The sequence below is a fragment of the Hydra viridissima genome, unplaced genomic scaffold, assembly GCF_058129835.1.
Source record: "Hydra viridissima isolate aposymbiotic clone 2 unplaced genomic scaffold, HvirCarnegie_v1 scaffold_7, whole genome shotgun sequence".
In the NCBI taxonomy this organism is placed as follows: Eukaryota; Metazoa; Cnidaria; class Hydrozoa; order Anthoathecata; family Hydridae; genus Hydra; species Hydra viridissima.
Window position 1 is genome coordinate 7,475,718 of NW_028324306.1, and position 17,324 is coordinate 7,493,041.

At 29.5% G+C, this 17,324-nt stretch overlaps 4 protein-coding genes and 1 pseudogene across 4 annotated transcripts; 2 read left to right on the forward strand and 3 right to left on the reverse strand.

Moving 5' to 3' along the window:
- Window positions 1-1,127: 1,127 nt before the first annotated feature.
- Window positions 1,128-2,636, reverse strand: LOC149885937 (uncharacterized). Its single transcript, XM_090093546.1, has 2 exons — window positions 2,329-2,636; window positions 1,128-2,183 (listed from the first exon to the last, which is right to left on the reverse strand). Exon 2 carries the CDS (start codon window positions 2,139-2,141, stop codon window positions 1,278-1,280), a length of 864 nt encoding a protein of 287 aa, XP_089949672.1. The 5' UTR covers window positions 2,142-2,183; window positions 2,329-2,636; the 3' UTR covers window positions 1,128-1,277.
- A 147-nt stretch (window positions 2,637-2,783) lies between these two features.
- LOC149885938 (BTB/POZ domain-containing protein KCTD5-like) lies at window positions 2,784-6,720 on the reverse strand. The gene is made up of 6 exons (XM_090093548.1): window positions 6,518-6,720; window positions 5,582-5,690; window positions 5,130-5,212; window positions 4,881-4,976; window positions 4,638-4,766; window positions 2,784-3,612 (listed from the first exon to the last, which is right to left on the reverse strand). The coding sequence occupies exons 1-6, from the start codon at window positions 6,665-6,667 to the stop codon at window positions 3,589-3,591; spliced, it is 591 nt and encodes a 196-aa protein (XP_089949674.1). The 5' UTR covers window positions 6,668-6,720; the 3' UTR covers window positions 2,784-3,588.
- Window positions 6,721-8,387: 1,667 nt separating this feature from the next.
- Window positions 8,388-9,835, forward strand: LOC149885939 (uncharacterized; annotated as a pseudogene).
- A 4,942-nt stretch (window positions 9,836-14,777) lies between these two features.
- Window positions 14,778-17,312, reverse strand: LOC149885940 (uncharacterized). The gene is made up of 3 exons (XM_090093549.1): window positions 17,171-17,312; window positions 16,782-16,873; window positions 14,778-16,688 (listed from the first exon to the last, which is right to left on the reverse strand). Exons 1-3 carry the CDS (start codon window positions 17,289-17,291, stop codon window positions 16,530-16,532), a joined length of 372 nt encoding a protein of 123 aa, XP_089949675.1. The 5' UTR covers window positions 17,292-17,312; the 3' UTR covers window positions 14,778-16,529.
- LOC149885941 (gamma-interferon-inducible lysosomal thiol reductase-like) lies at window positions 15,473-16,491 on the forward strand. Its single transcript, XM_090093547.1, has 2 exons — window positions 15,473-15,800; window positions 15,996-16,491. Exons 1-2 carry the CDS (start codon window positions 15,473-15,475, stop codon window positions 16,382-16,384), a joined length of 717 nt encoding a protein of 238 aa, XP_089949673.1. The 3' UTR covers window positions 16,385-16,491.
- Window positions 17,313-17,324: the final 12 nt, after the last annotated feature.

Here is a 17,324-nt window from a genome sequence, read left to right on the forward strand (position 1 = left end):
GAAAATAAGACTTCTCAAAATCAAAATAAATCTTATACATTTATATTGAAGAGATTAACACCAATTGCACTATTTACAGAAATTTCCATACAACCATTTTTTTGATAAGCTTCACCAAATAGTTGACATACTTGAAAAAGGGTAACTCTCTTGCTAAGATGGCTACTCATCCATTTACCACAAGCATTTTTATACTTAGAAATTTTAGTTTTAAATAATTGCCATCCAATATAAGCTTATGAGTATTATGGAAGGACCCTTAATCATAAAAAATTTTATTAGAAATATTTAAAAAATCAAACTTCATGAAGTTACTATAAGTGTATTACAGCCTTAAATTTATTATTACAATTTTAACTTTTAAATTCATTAAATTTATTACATTATTAAACTTAGTACATTATTAAATTTATTACATTATTTATATTACATTATCATAGCCTTATGGAAAGTTGTGCATCCTCGATAATGAGTCGCATTTCACTTTGGTAAACATCGCATCTACCTTCTATTCGAAAGCAGATCCTTCTAGAGGATGAGTGAGGCCCGGCTCAACTTACTCTGGTGGGCTTCTGTAGCCCAGGGACAACCAATATAAGTTGGGCCGGGCCTCACTCACCCTCTAGAAGATAACATATTTAGTGAAATAGAAATACGCCCTCAGAGAGTCGAACTTAACCATGTAAAATGGCTTTCCAATACATTGTATTGAGTTAAAAAATCAGAAATAACATTAAAAAAACACTAAGGTTTTACTATAATAAAGAAAATCTCTTTCCCAATATTATTTTCTTTTTGGTAAAAAAAAAAAAAAAAAAAAAAAAGGAGTTAAGACATGTCGTCCAATTATTAACATCAGCCTTCCGAATTAATGAAGTTAAGTTTAATTCATTTTACAATTATTACTATATATATTTGTATTGTATTATATCACTAAAACGTTTTTTTATTTGTAGATAAACGACTAACTAAAGAAATTGGCATAAAATTGTTTCAAAAAACAAGAAAAAGAAAAAAAGAATAAGGTCTATTAAAAAAAGAACCATATTACCTTTTATCAGTGAATCGGGAACTATAGTCTTAAAGAAGTGAAAATTATCGCTTCTCATATGTAAAATGTCATAAAATTAAGAAACCTTGGGCATAAGATAATACATAAAAAAAAAACTACACGCATTCCTGTTGTTTGTGATTCAAAACTTTTCACAATTAAACAAAAACTAAAGGAAGTGGTTGAACTTTTTTCGGATAGTTTTTTTCAAATATTTTGTGATTGCCTAAACGATTGACGGGAGAGCTAGTCGCTCCCCATCTACTGCTTTCGATTTACGAATTTTACGATTTGATTTTTGATTGATGTAGATAGTGTTATCAACCCAACCTGCGTTAATGAGTTTTTTTTTGTAACCTTTAGAAACTTGTTGATCTTTTGTTTCATCTTTCTCTTTACTTTCATCACATGCCCCATGATCGCTTAGTTGTCTTCGTAACTCTTTGACATGCATGTTCTCTAACAAACCTTGGGAAGAAAACCGTTCTTTAAATTTATCATCAGAATCGTTTCTAATTGAGCTTTTAGTTAGACAAATATGTGTATGTTTTATATGACTTTCTTCAAGCTTATCAAGACTTTTTGATAAACCTTTAGTGGTTTCAGACTCGTTTTCATTGTAAAGTAACCCCCTTCTAACACCAGAATGACGCTCATATTTTATCGGTGTTGTTTTTAAAGGTTTACGAGAGTTTCCATCTTTACAGTGCATAAGAGGTTGTTGCTTCGTACGGACCTCAATAACCGGAAGATGATCTTCACTTTCTGATGTAATGCACACATGCAATGTAGGCATCGACTTGCATCTTCCAAGATGTTTGGATTTACAATCTTCTTTGTACTTCAATAAGTTTACAGTTTTGAAAAGTGAATCTCCCCATGATAAAGGTTTGCTTTCATTACTGCAAGTGCTAGTCTTTAAATCAGAGCGAACTTTATTACTTTCTCCAAACATCTTTAAAATCTGAAGACGATAATTCCGGTCCGCAATTTTGCGTTCTAGTTCAATTACTTGGCACTTATCTTGCCCTTGCTTCTCGATAATCTTCATACAATACTTTAACGACTGATCGGCTCTTGTGGTTCCCATTTGCAGAACTTAAATTTCGATTGGGAGATTATTTCGTTAAATCTAAAGAGTAGAACACTGATCAGAAAGTGTGATGCAATGATTGATATAAAATCTAACTATAACAAACGATAAAGAAAACTTGTAATTTATGACTAATTTATGTCTTCACACATAAATTACAAGAGTCAACTTGTTAAATCGTTACGTTTCCACTTAGTATTCTTAACTACAAATGATGCCAACAATAAAATTCATAGTTTTCCAAGGGAATTTTATTTTCTCAGCTAAAAAAAACTTTATTAAAAATTAAAATGGTCTTTATAATCTAAAGATGGAAACTTCAATTTTTTAAAAATGATATAGAGATATTACAAGTATTAAGATAAAACAAACATCCGAATTTAAGTAAGAAACACGCGCATATCCCTTGAATATTGCAAATAAATTTACTGAAAAAATATTTTTCGTACGAAAAAAAAAATTGTATTAGCTTTTTAGCTTTCGCAAACATACGCTTCGATTAACCGTTTAAAAACTTGACTTATCTCAGCTGTTTACTACCGAAAAACTATCTTTCAAACAAATCAATCAATTGTAACTGACAGATTGAGTGGGGAAAGTTACGTTAGAGAATAAGAGAACGTTAGTAGGAAAACCTTTAATGCAACAGCGAGATAGGATCTTAATGTAAGCATTTCTTATACAGGTATAAAACCTAACTATTCGTAATTAGAAAACGAAAGACTTTTAAATAAAGATATACATTCAAGATAACTCTTATATAATTAAATACAACTAAAAATAAAGTAACATTTTAGAAATTCTCGTAAGGCTATAATAAAGTTCTCCGAAAGTCGAAACCTAAGTTCTGAACATTAACTCATTAAGGCCATTAAACGTGAATCGCGGAACAAGTGATGCAAGTTTATGTAAGTTTTAGTTATGACTTGAGTAAATGCTTCTTACTAATAACCACTAGGGCTAATACTATTAATACTGGAGCAAGCGCGTTCTGAAAGAAGTAGATATCGGAAAAAAAACGAAAACACTATTCCTATAAATAACATTAATCGAAATACTAAAGCCAAAATGGAAAAAGAAATTATTCAAGACATCTCTTGAAACTAAAAAATATCTTTTTTTCAAAAAAAAATCTATAAAATCTAACGCAAATTTTTCAATTTGACAGTCGCATTTCTGAGAAAAAAATTCTAAAAAAAAACAAACAAAAAAACATTGAGGTTTAAGGAAAAATATTTTTCTAACGATGAATGGCAACACTTCAATAAAAACTCACGCATCACTGGTAACTCAGTGTGCTTAACTGAATCCAATACGGTCGCAAAAAACCGCGCATAAACTATTCAGCACAAATTTGGCGTAGACTCAGACATAGGAGTCGAAAATTTAGCCGCCAGCTGAAAGTTAGCTAATGAACGACATCACAATCTATATAGAAGATTTACTATGTTCCGCGTAGTTGAAACACCTAAAGAAGAAAATAAATGTCTATGGATATACACGTATATGCATGCATCCATCCATCTGTCCATACTCACATACATACATACATACATACATACATACATACATACATACATACATACATACATACATACATACATACATACATACATACATTAAATTACATACATACATATGTATATATGTATATGTATGTGTGTATATATAAAATTATCATTATTGTACTTCCAATGCCCTAAGTTAAAAAAATTGCCTTATCCATATTCCCAAAACTTTCAAATGTTTCTTACAAGTGCCAAACTAAATCTGTCTGTTTGAGGAACATTTGTAATGTCCCATATGGATATCATGCAATATCTGGTGGATGTAATGCAGTTCCATATCAGTTACTTCTCAGAATGAAATGATAATATTACACTTTCAGCTGATGTATGCAGATGTCTATCCTCAAATTTCAAAGAGTGAAATTGCAGAACTAAAGTGACGTCATTGGTAGTTTGTCTGTCCATGCTGGTCAACTTGTAAGATGTTCTAGTAATGTTCACCAAGAGTAAAGAACATTACTAGAACATCTTACAAGTTGACCAACAGGGACAGACAAACATTAACAAATGCAAGAAAGTAACGGATCAAGCCAATGATGAGGACTGTTAAAGAATACATAATGCATATATACTTAGTGTTGATTTTTATTCTACTTTGTAGTTAATTGTGACTATAGTAAAAATAAGCATAAACTGTCTAAATTCTACATAATATAATTTTAAAAAGTTATGATTTTTTTTTTTTATGGCCATTATTTCAGTATATTATCAACAATGATTTGATTGGTGGACCACAATGTTGATGTCAAATTTTGTTGAAATGTTATTTTATCATATGGAACAAAAATTAAAATAGGAACAAAAATTAAGATAGGTACAAAAACCTGAAAAAATATTTTAAAAAAGAGGGGCATTATATGCACCCATTTATTATATTGTATTAAATACATATATATTAAACAAAAATAGTAAACAACCAACACACTTTTGGGTGGAGATTAACAGGCTGCAACTCATCTGACACTTGTGAGTCAAGAATATCTTTGGAAACAATATATAAATACTCTCCTTGTTCATCTGGTCCATAATTATAATTACTGCCTATATTTAGCAGCTAAAAAAAAAAAACGTTTCAATAAAACTTTCATCAGCAATAAAAATATAAGTCTTATGTCCATATACATGCAGAAAAAAAAATTTATGAAAATTTATAATAAATAATAAATACTTGTTCAAATTTCCAACCATCTGACATATTAGATATAGTGTGAGCTAATTCCTCTTCTTGACATTGTAACACTCTGTACACATGCCTTCGATTGCCCTTCGATTATAGAGTTTTTTTATATTACAAAACAATTTAAAAGGAAGCCTGAAAAAAAGCATGCAATATTCTGCATAACATTTTTTGTTAAAAATAAAACCTTGATGCTAATAACAAACAACAATCTTTATTGTAGATTAACAAAATACTAACTGTGGATGGCTTTGTATTGATGGCATCCTTCAGTATTGATATTAATGATTTGATGCTGTAAAAACATGCCTCTTCTAAGACACCTGAAAAATAAAAAAATAAAAAAATAATAAAAAAAAAGACCCTATACTAAAGTTTAAAAAAACAAATGAAGAACTCATTATTTTGCATAAATTTTTTTATTGTGGTTTAAATTTTTTTTATTTCCCAATAAATATTTTTTTTATTAGTTTAAAGTGAATTTCAGTGCATATGTACCATGAGTAATTGATCTAGTAAGAGCATAAAACCCAGTAATTAAACGATTCTATATACTTCAATCAAATATGGTAAAAATGATGTCTTCTTAAAACTTATATAATTAAACAAAAAAATAAACTTAAATAGGCCCATAATGGATACACAGCCTTATAAAATAGACAATAAATGAAGATAAATATAGACCAACATACCTTCTGTTGAAATACCTTCATCAATTATGACTTTTCCATGCCGTAAGTAATTTAATATTGGAGAAAAGTATTTTGGATCTCTATCAATCATATATGCGCCAGTTTCATCCTAAAAATATTAGTGATAATTAATTTTTTTTAATGCTATTACTATTATTATATATGTTTGTGAATACTGTTTTATTTGTAATTGTTACTATTATTATCATCATTAAACTTCTAATTGTTTAAACAAACTGAAACAAACTTAAATAATAACATAACATTAATATTAATATTAATAATAATAATAATAATAATAATAATAATAATAATAATAATAATAATAATAATAACAATAGTAATAATAATAATAATAATAATAATAATAATAATAATAATAATAATAATAATAATAATAATAATAATAATAATAACAATAATAAAAATAATAATAATAATGATAAAAACAGTATTACCAAAAACAATATATATAAATATAGAGATTGTTATGTCCATAATATACAGTATACAGAAAAATGTAATTTGTTAAATATTAAATAATACCAAAAAGTATAATGTAATAAGTTTTTTCAGCACTTTTATCGTTAAATCATTTTATAAACATCATGCTAGTTACTATTATTCCAATATTCATAAAAAAATAATGAATAAGTGTAGAGGATGTGTAAAAATAAAAAAGATATGACCAGACCAAAAAGATATGTCTAGTAAGGTTTTAAAAATATATTAGAAGTTATATTTCTTTTTGTCATGTTGTCATCGATGTTTTAGAAATGTATACAAACATCTACAATTAAAATCTTACACTTTTATGTTATGCAAATGAAATATAATACCTCAATGTTTTATTAGCTAAATTAATCCCTAACATTTTAGATCGAATATGCTTAATTATGTTTCATATCAATAGCTATGTAATGCAAAAAACTGTACTTTATCGGACGGAAGATCCGGATCTTCAATTGCTAATCTACCCAAAAAACAATCTGGTTCTTTCAAAAGAGTAGTTTTCGTAGTAAGAAATACTTTTCCACCAACATTAAGTTTTACCCAAGATTTCGAGGTGCAACCATTTGACGCCATTTTGAATATCGATTTGATTATGGTCAACTTTACTTTCGATGCTATAAACTTAAAAGTCTTAATAATAAATCACTTTTCCACGTCTGACCATTCTTTTATTGTTGGGCGAAAAATCCATTATTTAAAAGTTTTGACTCTAGTCTAGACATTAGTCTCTAGTTAGTCGTAAAAAACACAAGTTTCTTGTAAATGAGAATAAAGATAATAATTTTGCTATTATTTTATTTTTTTTTAAATATGCCAATATTACTTATCAGCAATTAGTTATAGGTTCTAATATACAATTTTTTAACTTTTGAACTAGCAGCTTGAAATTTATGTTAATAAGCTAAAATACAACGAGAAAATCCCAACTTTTAAATTCTACACTTAACCGCAAATTTAACATGTACACTTAACCGCAAAATTAACGCACCACTTACATTTCGATTTATTGCAATTGCCGTCAATATTACTGTATATTTTGACAAATATATTAAGAATGGAACACATGAATACAATTACTTCGATGATAATTGTAAAATTGACTTTGAGGATGGTGAAAAAAACAACTAAAACCAAAAATATGGTGCGTTTAACAAAACAAAGCAAAATCATTATTATTGTTATGCACACTAATACAGCTTAAATTGAAACATTTTTGACCTATAAATAACTGGTGTTACCACTTCTTGATGTTATTACAGTCTGACAGCACCGTGGTATACTTTCAATTAGAGATCTAATCGTTTATTGAGGGATATCTTCCCACACCCTGATAAGACTTTTTCGCAGCTTGTCTAGGCTGTTAGGTGGTGGGTGTCGGCTTCTAACACGGCGTCGCATTATGTCCCAAACATGCTCAATTGGGTTCATATTCGGACTGCAAGCTGGCCACTCCAAAACTTGAATATTAAGATCATTTAAGTCTTCAATAAAAATATGTGCCGTATGTGGTCTTGCATACATAAGAAGGAATCCATCTCCAATGTACGTAGCAAAAGATATCACAAAAGGTTTTAAAATGTCTGCTATGTATCGTTGAGAAGTCAGATGTCCATTATCAACAACAAAAAAAAAAAGCTCTGTGCGAGTTGTTAAACATATTCCGCATCATACCATCAATGAGCCGCCTCCGTATGAAGTGGTTTCTCGAATGTTACAAGCAAAATATCTTTCATTTGATCTTCTGAACACTCTTAGGCGACGATCAGACACGGTAGTTCAGCCTCTGTCAATAAGCGACAGGTTATTGTGCGCAAGCGCAGTTGGATTATGAAAATTTTAGAACTTTCAAAATGGCTACGGACCCTCGTTACAGAATGAATTTTTACTTAGCGACCAGCTTTTCATTACTTATCGCGTTTTTTAAAATCGTCTACGTTGATAACCAGCGTTTTGGTCGTTAGTAATGTCTAAGTAACTTAAAATTATTAAGAAGTAAGTGAAATGAAAGGGGAATATTATTTTATGATTGAAGAGGATCTACATAAATAAAACTTTTTCTTTGAATTGTTTACAAATTTGGAAGTCTTTTTACATTTTTTTTGAGCGGTAAAACTTAAAATTTTTTCTACTTTTACTTATATGAATCTTTTAACTTTTTATTACTTATAAAAAATATTAGCACTCAATTTTTTTTCTTGTTCAAAATTTACATCTAACCATTGTCCTAAATTGATAACATTTTATTTATATCGTTTGTGAAATAAAAATTGTCCTTATGTAAAAAACTTGGCTAAATGTTTTTAACAATTTTAAATGAATCTTTTATTTTATATGTAGTTTTTTATTGATTTATTAGCTTAATTTACTTCATGAATATAAACACTACATAATGCATGTGGTTAAGTTTGATGGTTATTCACAAGAACTATCCAAAAAGTTTTATTATTTTTAGATGAAAATCCATTATAAAAATTTGAATCTTATTTACAGAGTCTGTGGATATTTTGTTGGGAAAAAGAGTATCCTATTGGAATAAACCAAAAAAATAACATTGAAATATGTATTCCATGTCATGTTGTCAGATTTAGAGAATGTACACTCATCTAAAAATTTTCAAAACGTTATGATACCATAAAGAATATGATCAAAAGAATGAAATTAACAACACTTCCTTTAAATATGAACTGGAAAGCTTATTGTGATGAATGCTGTTGTTGTCAGCAGATAGAAAAACTCAGTAAAAGTTTAAATGTTACTAAATCACTAAAACAAAAATAAAAAGCTTATTGGCTGCCCTGGCATTGGTAAAAAAGTGTGGTCATCTTCCATGATTGCTACCATTAAAAAAAGCATTGTGACAGCACATGACTTCGAAATAGATATTGAAGAACTAAAAAAAGAAATCAATCCTCATTTACAGCTATACCAGTGTCATTTTTATGGTAAAATACCAAAACAACCAGAAACTCTAAAAAAATGTGAACACTTATTTTGTTTTTTCTGTCTTGTGGAAAATATAAAGGTTAACCAACTCAATGAAACTTTATGTCCAAAATATAAACAGCTTATTTTACCTGAAGATTTGATTTCCAGTATTAAAACAAATTCTCTTTTAATTATGTTGGCAGTTGCATGTATATGTAAAAAAAAGCTTAATTCAATCAAAGAATATGATTTAGATATTAATCATAAGTGCATCTGCCTTGATAAATCATTAATAGCACAATCAGCCCCATCATTATCATCATCAATATTCTCATTTGCCAGTGTTTCATCATCATCATCATCATCATCATCATCATCATCATCATCATCATCATCATCATCATCATCATCATCATCATCATCATCATCATTTATTTATTTAACAACATTTCTAATTTAAATTAAGGCTTTTAATAAGCATTTTTTTGTCAATAAAACAGCTGTATTATCTAATTAGATGTAGTTATATTCTCAATAACTGTCTCTACATTACCAAACTAGAAAACCAAGATTACTGTGGCAAAGGCATAACTATGATGAGGGAAAACACCCACATAGCCTTGTCAAAACCATTTAATGAAAAAAAGTTTTTTGTCGCAGTTTGATATCATTTATTTTCTCATTGCCATTAATGTTAGTATATATTTTGATGAAATGGTAGTTTGTTAGCTTAAGCAGAGGCTTAAACAAACCAACAGCAGGAAACCCCTTACTCTTCCAGGTTTTTTTGCAATCTGCTTTTTGGCAACTTTTCATTCGTCCACTATATATATATATATATATATATATATATATATATATATATATATATATATATATATATATATATATATATATATATATATATATATATATATATATATATATATATATATATATATATATATATATATATATATATACACACACACACAGTACTGTGTATATATATACACACACAGTACTGTGTGTATATATACACAGTACTGTGAATAAGTTTTAGCCCACTTATTAAAACTCGTGTTTTTTTAACAGATTTTGAATAATAGCTTCCGATTATTTTTTTATATAAAATAATGTCTAACTTCAAACAATACTAAACACTATTTTAACAAACAAAAGCAATATTTTTCAAAATTTTAATTAGATTATTATATTTAGATATCTAACGTGTTTATTTTTATTGTATGCTGACCTAAACCCAATTCGTTTCAGCTCGTTTGTTTTAGTTTGCTCTTGCATTTTTGTTTATTTATTGCTGTGAAGGCTTCATATTAGATGATAGTACAGTTTACAAAGATATTTCATAGATACTGTGTGTTTAATCTTATTTTTTTGTTTTTTTAAGAGCGAAACTTCTCCTAATTTACGTTGTTTTTTTTTGTTTTTTTGTTTTTTTTTTCTTTTGCATTATTATTTTTATTGTTATTTAAGTAATTAAAGGGGTAAAATTCCACTACTGGAACGTAAAAAAATTATCGTGCTTCATGAAGAAGGTTATTCTCATCGAGAAATTGTCCAAAAAACAAAATATTCAAGGACCGCCATTAGAGAAATTATAAAAAAATTTAAAAACACGGGATCTCTTGAGGATAAAACTCAAAGTGGAAGACCTCCAAAGCTTACAAAACATGACATAAAGTATTTTAAAAATGTGTCTCTGCAAAATCGGAAAAAAATCTCCAGTGAACTAGCCCAAGATATTTAGGCTGCGACTTGGACAAATGTTTCCTCATCTTGCATTCGACGACATTTGCTAAAAGCTGGGTTAAGAGGGTGTGTTGCAGTTCGAAAGCCTTTACTAGGTTGTGGCAATAAAGAAAAAAGACTTAAATATGCAAAACAGCATAATAATTGGACGCAAGGAATGTTAAACCGTGTACTATACACAGATGAATCAAACTTTGAATTGTTCGGTAGCAGAAGACGACAGTATGTAAGAAGAAGGGTAGGAGAGGCTTATCGTCCTGATTGTCTACATCCAACAATAAAGCATGGGGGAGGTTCTGTTTTAGTTTGGGGTTGTATTTCATCATCTGGAGTAGGTGATTTAATCAGAATTGATGGCAAACTGACAGGAGAACAGTATAAAGAAATTTTAAGACATTATGCAATACCATCTGGAATGAGACTAATTTGTAATAATTTCATTCTACAGCAAGACAATGATCCCAAACATTGTTCACGAGTGGCCAAAAAATATTTACAGGACATGTGTGAGGAGGGAGTTCTCGAAGTAATGAACTGGCCTCCTCAAAGTCCAGAGTTGAACATTATTGAACATATTTGGGATTATTTGGATAAAAAAGGCTGAATATAACCCCAAAAATGTCGAAGAATGTTTTCGAATATTAAAAAGAGAGTGGGACAATATTCCACAAAATTTCATTACAAATTTATATGAATCAATTCCCAGGAGATTCGCTTCTGTGATCAACGCAAAAGGCGGACATACGAAGTATTAATTGTTCTTTCTTTTTGTATCATATTTTATCAAATTATTTCTAGATATTTTTGTTTATAATATATGTGTCTATAAACCTGATTTTATTTTACTTCATAAGTCCTTTATATTTTTACGATAAAATCAAAAATAATTATAAACTTATGGTGGGTTAAAACTTATTCACAGTACTGTATATATATATATATATATATATATATATATATATATATATATATATATATATATATATATATATATATATATATATATATATATATATATATATATATATATATATATATATATTAGGTACGCGGAAATAACGAATTACAGAACCGATTTTTATGCTAAAATTTTGGCTCTCGTTTTTTTAACTCTTTTTGAGGCAGCGTGAGGCAGACGTAGTTTTGTGGAGTTTCTTTTTAGAAACATATATACACATAGATACTTTTTGGAAAGAAGAAAGACTAATCTTTACTTTTTTAAAACTTTTATTATGGTTACTAAAATTTTTTATATGATATTTTGCTCCTGAATATTACATGTGTGTGTGTGTGTGTGTGTGTGTGTGTGTGTGTGTGTGTGTGTGTGTGTGTGTGTGTGTGTGTGTGTGTGTGTGTGTGTGTGTGTGTGTGTGTGTGTGTGTGTGTGTGTGTGTGTGTGTGTGTGTGTGTGTGTGTGTGTGTGTGTGTGTGTGTTGTATGTTTATTTACAAGAAGAAAAAATTGAGTGCTAAGATCTGATAAAAGTGTTAAATACTATAAAAACTCATCTGAATTAAAAAAAAAAAAAATTAAAGTGTAAACAAATCAGCATATTCAAGAATCTTAATTTACTTAGAAAAGCGCAACTTTAAACTTTTTGATATAGTCTTTATCTTATTTGAATCATTTTCTTATGCTTATTATGATTTCAATTTTAGAAAGAGTTTAAAATATTGATTTTTATGGAAACATATATAAATAATCAGTCAACTAAATAAAAAAATTCGTTGCTACGGACCGTAGCCATTATTAAAATTTGACTTTTTTAAAGTTACTACTGCGCTTGCGTATAATAACTTGTCGCTTCTGAACGACCGTGCAGAACATACAAGGCAAAACCTTGACTCGTCTGTAAATAAGACCTGTCTCCAATCATGTATTTCTTAATTCATAAGCCTCCTTGCAAAAGCCAGTCTGTTTCTTCGGTGGTCTACAGACAATCTGGGACCAGTAGCTGCTGCCTGAGGTGGTAAATTTAAAGCACGAAGTTTTCTTCTTATGGTATCTTGACTCCAAATACAACTTGCTGAGGTTCATAGAACAGCAGTTCCATGAACCTCAGCAAGTTGTATTTGGAGACTTCGTGCAGTAGTGAACCGTTCTCTCAGTGTTCGAAGCATTAAAAATTGGTCCTCCACGGCATTGGTACAATAGAATCATTGGACAAAGTAACAACTGCAACATATTCATCACGATTTAAATTTCGTCTAGAACGCTGCATTTCAAACAGATGTAGTGCTCAAATGACGTTTATTTTTTCTACTGTTTAAACAATTTAAAACCAATACATACTTTTGTTTTAGAAGTGAGGTTTTATTACAGCAAAACATGCTACTTATGAAAAGCTGCTATAATTTGGAAATTAAATAAGGAAAACGGAATAAAACCTACAAAAGGCGTAACAATAAACATCTTTGTCATTGATAAATCCGGGAAATACATAATATTTTTCAAAATAAGTCGGAATTTATATGGTGCGTTAATTTAGTGATTAAGTGTATATCATTTTAACCTGTGACGTGTGAGATCCACCGTATTTCTTCAACCAGATTTTTTATCCTTTTATGTTTGTTTTTAGTCTCGAAGCCATCCTTTACATGACGAACTAATTTCGAAATTTTGTTCTTTATAAAATTTTTACGAAATAAATTATAAATCTCTATGAAATAATTTCCTTAGAATCTTTATATGCATTTTTTGGGGACAAAAACATGTCGATCATAAATTAAATACAATTTAAGTTAATTTGCAATATTTTTCTTTAAATATAATTTCCAGGTGATCAAATAAATTTTTCTCCTTTAGTTTTTTTTGTTTTATATCAATTGAAACATACCGAATAGAAAAATGAAGTAATGAAAAAGAATAAACATGCTATTTTTTTTAAAACAAAGAGTAATCGCTGATGATGAAAAAAAGCTTAAAACTGTTCATAAGTTTACATTTTTTTGTTGCAATTTTTGACCATCATGTAAGTTTACTTATCCCGTTTGTTACAAAGTTTATTAAAAAGATTTTTTATGTAAAGTTCTAAATAATTTCAGCTGAAATTAAACAACGGTCTACACCTCGGTAGTTTAAATTATAGTGAAATAACTCTAAATCGAGAGTCTCTACCCCGCCATATGCGTTGAAAGCCATTCAGTACTGAGGACAAAAAGCTTTTTGGGTGCTTCAGTATCACTGATGATAATACAGAATCATCATCATCATCATCATCATCATCATCATCATCATCATCATCATCATCATCATCATCATCATCATCATCATCATCATCATCAGTACAGAATCGTAAAAATAATCCCAAGCTCTCAGCAAAAGAAATTGAGCAGAAACTTAACATTTTTTAACTTTTTGTAGAAGATGAAACAAGACAGATTGTTAACAGAAGGTAACTCAACCGAAAGCTATAATGCTACGTTTCTTTCAGAAAACCCTTTCTAAAACCATCCGACCGAATAACATTTTGCACAGATGACTACATACGAACTAAAAAGAATAGTGAGTTCGTGACAAATCATTGAATAACGCTTAAAATAAGTCCTGAAGATATGGTAACAAAAAGTTTCTTGATTTTTTTTCACCGCAAGAAAGTGGTTTGGTAGGTATCTAGGGTTGCATCAAAACCTTGAGCGACCATTATTCCACTTATTTATACGCTTGAGAACAATTTGACTCCATTTAAAGATATTTTTTTTGGAAGAAACTTGAATGGATGTCCAGCAAGATAGCGCTTTATTTGGTACTCCAGTTGCCAGCTCAATCGTCTGATTTGAACCCAATCAAAATATGAGAACAATACTGGGCCAAAAAGCAACCACAGTTCCTGTAATAGCTAAATCTCTTAGAAAAGGCTATTAGAAGAAAGGGCTGAACTTTCTTTCGAAAACAAAGGGGGCCATATTTCTTATTAACTCTGACTTAAATTCTAATTTAAGTGTAACTGAAGCAGTCTTTTTTACTTGCGCTTAAGCTTACCTAAACCATGGTATGCACATATAAATTCTTTGCTCATTATAATCCAAACAGATTAAATAAGTTTGTTAAATAAAAATTCCTATTTTCTTCACTTTTTTTATTAAAAAACTGGAATTTAAAAAAGTTTACTAATACTCCTAATCAGCTATGTACACAGCGCCATGATTTTGCATGTTTTGATTTTGTTTCATATTTTTTAAAATTTTTTGAAAACTTTGTTTGAACGCATGAAACAAATAACTTAGAACTGACAACAAATGATTTAGTAGAATCCAAATTGAAACACGTTATTCAAAATTCTATAAAAGTCGATTAGTTTAAACAATGCGAATTTAAAAAAAAAAATGCTGATAACTTTTAGAGAAAATTTTTAACTCATGCTTGATATAGAAAAATGTCGCAAAAATTAGAGAAAAAACGCGTCCTTTTTTCATTTATTTGATTGTTTTAGTAGCAAACAACTTTCTTGTCAGTGCAAGCCGTCCGTTTTAAGAAACCTTACCATTAATCTGAAACATTTCATATTTTCTTTATGAAGTCGATTGCTGCGATTTTAATCTGTTTCAAACATTTAAACAAAAGATTTTTTTTCTAGTGTTTTTCAAAGCAGTGGTATAGGTCATTTGATATTGAAAAAGCATTCTCGTGACGCACGCCTGAAATAACAATATAAAGTAGAAGGAAAATCACTTGCTAAAAGTTATTAGAGGTTTTCATTTTAAAATGTTAGCATTTATCTCATTGGTTTGTTTTGCTTTTTTCTCTGGGTTCAACACCGCGTTCTTGAATAAGAAGACCAAAGATCTTTTTCATACAAAAAGGACGGCCCTCCAGAAACCAGATGCTGATCCAGTAGAAGTAACCTTGTACTTTGAATCATATTGTCCTGCGTGCAGAGAAGCTATTTTAGACCAAATTTATCCAACCTATCAGCAGTTGGCATCGAGCGGAATACTTAAAGTTAACTTTGTTCCTTTCGGAAACGCACAAGAAACTTCTTCTGGCGGAAAGTACATTTTTTACTGTCAACACGGACCAGATGAATGCGTTGGTAAGAACTAAACTATGACGCCCTCATAAAAAAAACTTTCTGGGCAAATTTTCTGCACAATTTTTTCTAAATATAATGTAACTACTGTAATAAAGCATTTTTAGTTCGAAGAAAAGAGGGGGACGAAGGGGGTTTGAGGTGTGAGAAAATTGTGAGTTATCTTGTCATATAATTGTTCAAGCTGGTTTCTTACAGGCAACAAGATTGAATCATGTGCAATTCACTTTTACCCAGATCAAGCCAAGTTAATACCGTTCATACAGTGCCTCGAATATTATGGCGCAACCGATACAAATGCCAACTACTGTGCTGGAGTGAATCAGATGGATTACAATACTATTATGCAATGTGTTCTTGGAAATCAAGGTGACGAAGTAGAGCACGAAATGGCAGTGAAAACCAACTCCCTGAGCCCTCCTCACCAATATGTACCATGGTTCACTATGAATGGGCAACATGACGACAGCATTCAGGATGGGTTGAGCTCGAACATGTTAGCCTATGTATGCAATGCTTACCAAGGTACAAAGCCAGCGGCTTGTAGTCAGAAACAACGGAAAGACGTCTGTTACAAAGATGCTTGAGGAGATTTTTTCCGCCTAATGTCATTTATGTAATATAATTCACTTTTTATAAGTTTGTAGAAACTGTGAGTTTTTCGTCGTTTATTTGAGGAAATAGATTGGATCAATTTGTTTTTAAATCTCGTGGATCGAAAAAACCTTAACTTTATTTTTTTCGCGTAAATAAATTTTCTTTTTTTATTGCCTTTTCATTATCGGTGTGTTTATCCGTTAAATCTTCGAATTCAAAGTCTTCTTCATCAAAGTCTGTTTTTTCTTTATTCTCGACTGACTTTCTTTCGGCTCGATTTATGTGTGATAGCATCTAAACAGATAAAAAACGCTTAACCCAATGCTAAAACATCAATTTAGAGACTGACAATTATTTATGAGTGATAAACTTAACCATTTATCTTACTGTTTCGTAGTTAATTTCTTTGAGTTTCTTCGCCCTTCTTTCTTGTTCATTTAACAACAACTTAAGGTTTCTTTTTAGAATATCTTCAGATGCTATAAAAAAAAGTATATCTTCAGATGCTGTTAAAAAATTATATCTTCAGATGCTATTAAAAAAGTATATCTTCAGAAGCTATTAAAAAAGTATATATCTTCAGATGCTATTAAAAAAGTATATATCTTCAGATGCTGTTAAAAAATTATATCTTTAGATGACATTAAAAAAGATACATTTTAAAAAGTAAAACTTAACCTCATTTGTTGGAAGTTTGAGAAAAATTAGTTTTTTTTTTTGAAAGGGAGATTTGAGAAAAAAAAAAGGAAAGAAAAAACAGCACCAGAATTAATTACCTGATACAAGTTTTTTATTTCTGTAGTTTTTCCGCTTTTTTAGTTTCACCAATTTCTTTTTCTCAAGTACTTTAGTACCCATCGAAAACTGTAGACTTTTTAAAACTAGTTTTGCAGACATTCTTTACTAAAATTAAGATCTGACAAAAAGAAA